Raw genomic sequence first — 4,408 nt, 5'->3', positions numbered from 1 at the left:
TCAACTTTTGGTTAGTTACAACGAACGCGAAGTGATTCATTATGCATGCAAGGGTCAAAAAGTGGTCATTTTGAGGTGACATCTAATACATATTCTCTATTGGACTACTAAAAAATATGCAGAATTGATCCAATACAATTGACTCAGTAGTCATGTACTATGGATGCTAATAATGCTGTACAATTTCTCTAATTAATAACTTTTTTCTTAATTTATAAATATACAAACAAATGACTATTTACTCGATAAATAATTTTTAATAAACTTTTAATTAACCTATTTCAATGATTATTAGTACATTAGCAAAACATTCTCTTTCATCCTGAATTTACTTTGTCCACATGCTTTATTTGACTTTTTTCTCCACCCCCTAAATTTTCTATTGACACACCCATTCCCCCTCCTAAAATTGCAAGCGCTAGTCACACTCAAACATAGGTCATGTTGTTTAGGTTTTTGTTGCTAGGGTTTTGAGATTTAAGCGCTCGTTACTCTCCGTCTGGTTTGTTTTCGCGGGGGGAGAGTTAGCGCAGCTGCTGCCAGGAGCACAGTTAGTAGTAGCAGAGTTAGGCTCTTGTAACTTCGATTCAGAATGGTAAGTTCTTGTCTATGCTCGCTCTCTTTCTTCTTCTGACCTAAAAAAATAAAATAAAAATTACTGCCATATCAATCGATCATTTAGTCCCATTGAATAATTCGTATGATTTTAGCATAATGAAGTACATTCTGTGCTCATGTACTGTTTAAATGTATTTTTTTCGAACAAGGTTCTGGAGAAGGTTTTTTCTAAACTGTCTCAAGTTCTGGTTAGAAAATGAATCAAATTACTCCAGACAAAGTAATTCAGCGAGGGATTCGAAACTTAAAACCCTAAAAATCCACGTGGTCATCATCCTACTTTTAGAAATCCTTTAATCCATTTTAAGTACGTACACTAAAATGATAGAAGGTGTGGGGATCAGAAACAAAAAACCATTGTCTGTACATACCTCAGCCTTTTCATTTCCTTGCATTTTTTTCAAGATAGCCTAATAATGGCATATCGTCTTTTATTTCCTCGTACATGAACATTATAATTTTATTTTAGGCAGACATGCTAAGTTTTGAAAATAAAAAGTTAACATTCTTTTTCTGTATGTGCCAAAGATTAAGAAAATTCAGCGTAGAACTCACTTTTACGGTTGAGTTGCAGAGGGTTAGTATCGAGGTCCTTAAACTGTAACATGTGTTAAGAAAAGCAAAAATGCCAAACTACAGACATTATATGACAACAGCTAGAGTTCCCAGTTATAATATCAAATTGAAAATGATTGGGAAAAGGAACCTCAAATTGGAAATAATTTCCAGATTTACAACCCTAGTTTTATTTATAACATTATTCAAATTGTCTTCTTAATCGCTTATGTATTTATAATTTTGCAACAATGTAGTTTGTTAACATTTCCATTCTTGCACACTGAGTAGGCTCCCATATTTTTTCTTATACTAATTTTGTATTGTTCCACCTCAAACTCCGTCAAGTTCAACTTAATTTTGCAACAAAGCCCTTCATTAGCATTTCCTTTAATACTAACTGAGTGATTTCCCATTGTTCCCGTTAACTTTCATGTTTTAATTCGTTAATCTCAACCTCCAACAAGCAGTAACCTGAATATACAACTACTTCCTTCATTAGCTTTTCCTTTATTGTACACCTAGTATCTCATAACCTACTTCTACTTTTACTTTTCCACTCGTCCACCTCATACAACAGCTATCAATTCCAGAGCTCAACAGTTTTCCACTGAATGTGAGACACCATGTAGCATTTTACAGAGCAAGACCGTGTACAAAGTTTGTCTCATTTGCACCATCAGCAATCTCTGTAAGGCCATTTTGTTTTTGAAGCACTTAACATCTCTCTAATGAGCGTCTTCTGCCATAATCTTAGAGTTTATTGTAGTTTAACGGGGTGCTTATAACCACCTGATTGCATGAGTGATATGTTCCCTCCCTCTTCCACATTAGTCAGTGTTACCTTCACCTTTTAAAATTTATCCCACATCTAGCCTAGAACATGTCATATATTAATATTATCAAAAAATGACTTTTCCTTTGGTTTCTAGAAATTCCTTACATAAGCAAGTAAACTTAGGCTCTTTTTGTTGATAGGTTAAAAAGGGTTTCAATTGGGCACTCATCCTGCATAACGGTCATAATACACAATTCTAAAAAACAGCCAAAAATTCCTGCATGATTTTCACTGAGGAACTAAAACATTTAATTAACATGATTGCATAGATGATATTTAACCAGAAATCACCTAATTAGTTTGAACATATAGATGACATACTCTATGATGGTGTATGATATCAGTTTAATCTTATTCTAGTGACAGATAAGAATAACTATTGAGGTCTTGAGAGTACTTGTTTTGCCTTTTATTATTGTATTTTGGTTCTTCGTCTTTGTCATCATCTGAGAGCTGATGATTATTAAGGGTCTTGTGTATATTGATTGGAATTATAGGGACGTGTGAGAACCAAGACTGTGAAGAAGTCCTCTCGCCAGGTCATAGAGAGGTACTATTCTCGTATGACACTTGACTTCCATACTAACAAGAAGATTGTGGAGGAGGTTGCCATCATTCCCTCAAAGCGCCTGAGGAACAAAATTGCAGGCTTTTCAACTGTATGTGATTCTCCTCTTAACTCCAGATGCATATTGTTGTTCCTCACATGCTTCTGTGTTTTTGCAAACTGAGTTTGCAGACCCTCGTGCCTAAGGGCCAATTTTAAAGTTCCTAATCTATGCATGTTTTATTATTTCTATTTCAGCATTTGATGAAGCGTATTCAGAGAGGACCAGTTAGAGGAATATCACTGAAACTTCAGGAGGAAGAACGAGAAAGACGCATGGACTTTGTTCCTGAGGAGTCTGCCATCAAGACGGATGTGATTGAGGTACAGTCATGTCATTCCTAACTGGTTGGTAGTAGTTGCATTGTACATTGCTTTTAGAAAACCAAAACTGTGGATGTTCATGCAGATTGGATGTGAATTGAGGTTTTATGAATTATAGTTCCAATTTTCATTGACTAATAATGTGCACTCAGTGCTCTGTTAAGAGGGAAGTTGTTTGGCCTAAATATAATTAATTCAATGATACATGGAAACTGTTGCCTATTCAAGTAGGCAATCTTGGGGACATGTAAGTTATAGCCAATCAAGAAATCTTGGTGTGTACCGTTTATCACTTGATTATTGATTTATGTACGAAGTTGAATTTAGGTGGAATGATAAGTTATCAACTTTATCAGCCTTATACTTTCATGTGTAAAATATTTCTATTTCTCAAACTTACGTAGTATTATCTGGCTTTTGTTTGTTTCTTTCGTAACTTGTTTTTCCTGAGTATTTTATGTAGGTTGACAAAGAAACAATAGACATGCTTGCTTCTCTGGGCATGTCTGATTTACCTGGAGTTGTCAAGCAGGTATACCTTATCTTTTTTCTCAAGTTCTTGAATTTCTGTCCAATTCAACTTTTAAGTGTTTTTATAATGCAATTTATTTTTGGTTGATTCTTATGAAGTTTTTTTCATTTTAGTCTTTAATGCTGGTGTAATTAAACTCTAATCTATACCTGAAAGCCTCATATCTGTAACTATTTCAGGCGGACCCCCCAATGGGTGGTGGTGCTTTCAAGCCAGGTGGATTCCAAGCTGGCGGTACTCTTGGCAGGAGACTATAATCTCCAATTTTCCATGGTTTGTAGTTGCTAATTAGATATTTGAAGACACAGGTACTAGTCTGCGATCATTTTTTATTAGGGGATTTTGTTCAGAGCAGCAAGATATGTATTAAACTGCCAGTATGTGATGCTGAGAATTCTATTGAAAAATGAATTTTCAAGTTTGTTGGCCCAAATTGTTTTTGCTAGATAAATGTTCATTGTTAAACCCTTGAAATTTCTAAAAACACTAGCTGTTCTCGAGTTTAAAATTATTGTTATCGTACAAACTGTGATATCAATGGATTAGCTATGGTGCTAGATTGCCAGTCAAAATATCCTTTATTTTATTTTGATGTGTCGAGCTTTTTGTCTTGTAATCGAAAAGATTGTCTTGTTTGGTTTGAGAAACGAAATTAACTCTACGAGGGTCCTACTCCTTGCTATATCGCATAATTTGCCTACTAAATTATAAAACAGTACGGTACAACAGAAGGTTATGATTTTATTTTGGATTCCGAATATGCTTAATTAAATTGCTGGTAAACGAACAAAGCTTGAACATCTTTAGATTCTGCAAACATGTTGAGTGAGTTTTTGAGGGCATGTTGCTGGATCAAATGGGTAGTATCAAATTTGCAAGGCTATTGAGTTTTGTTAAAGAGGAAATCTTCCATGTTTGTGTATATATGGCACTT

At 34.7% G+C, this 4,408-nt stretch overlaps 1 protein-coding gene across 1 annotated transcript; it reads left to right on the top strand.

The window, feature by feature from the left end:
* Positions 1 to 399: 399 nt before the first annotated feature.
* On the top strand, positions 400 to 4,060 carry LOC131036674 (small ribosomal subunit protein eS17). Its single transcript, XM_057968621.2, has 5 exons — positions 400 to 595; positions 2,509 to 2,670; positions 2,817 to 2,942; positions 3,406 to 3,474; positions 3,654 to 4,060. The coding sequence occupies exons 1-5, from the start codon at positions 593 to 595 to the stop codon at positions 3,729 to 3,731; spliced, it is 438 nt and encodes a 145-aa protein (XP_057824604.1). The 5' UTR covers positions 400 to 592; the 3' UTR covers positions 3,732 to 4,060.
* The last annotated feature ends 348 nt before the right edge of the window (positions 4,061 to 4,408 follow it).

The sequence above is a fragment of the Cryptomeria japonica genome, chromosome 1, assembly GCF_030272615.1.
Source record: "Cryptomeria japonica chromosome 1, Sugi_1.0, whole genome shotgun sequence".
Taxonomy (NCBI): Eukaryota; Viridiplantae; Streptophyta; class Pinopsida; order Cupressales; family Cupressaceae; genus Cryptomeria; species Cryptomeria japonica.
The sequence above is the reverse complement of the archived record's forward strand: the minus strand, read 5'-3'. Positions and strand labels throughout refer to the sequence as shown.

Coding starts and splice junctions, on each gene's coding strand:
- LOC131036674 (XM_057968621.2), top strand. Junction 2,671..2,816: donor AAATTGCAGGCTTTTCAACT/GTATGTGATTCT, acceptor TTTCTATTTCAG/CATTTGATGAAGCGTATTCA. Junction 2,943..3,405: donor TCAAGACGGATGTGATTGAG/GTACAGTCATGT, acceptor TATTTTATGTAG/GTTGACAAAGAAACAATAGA.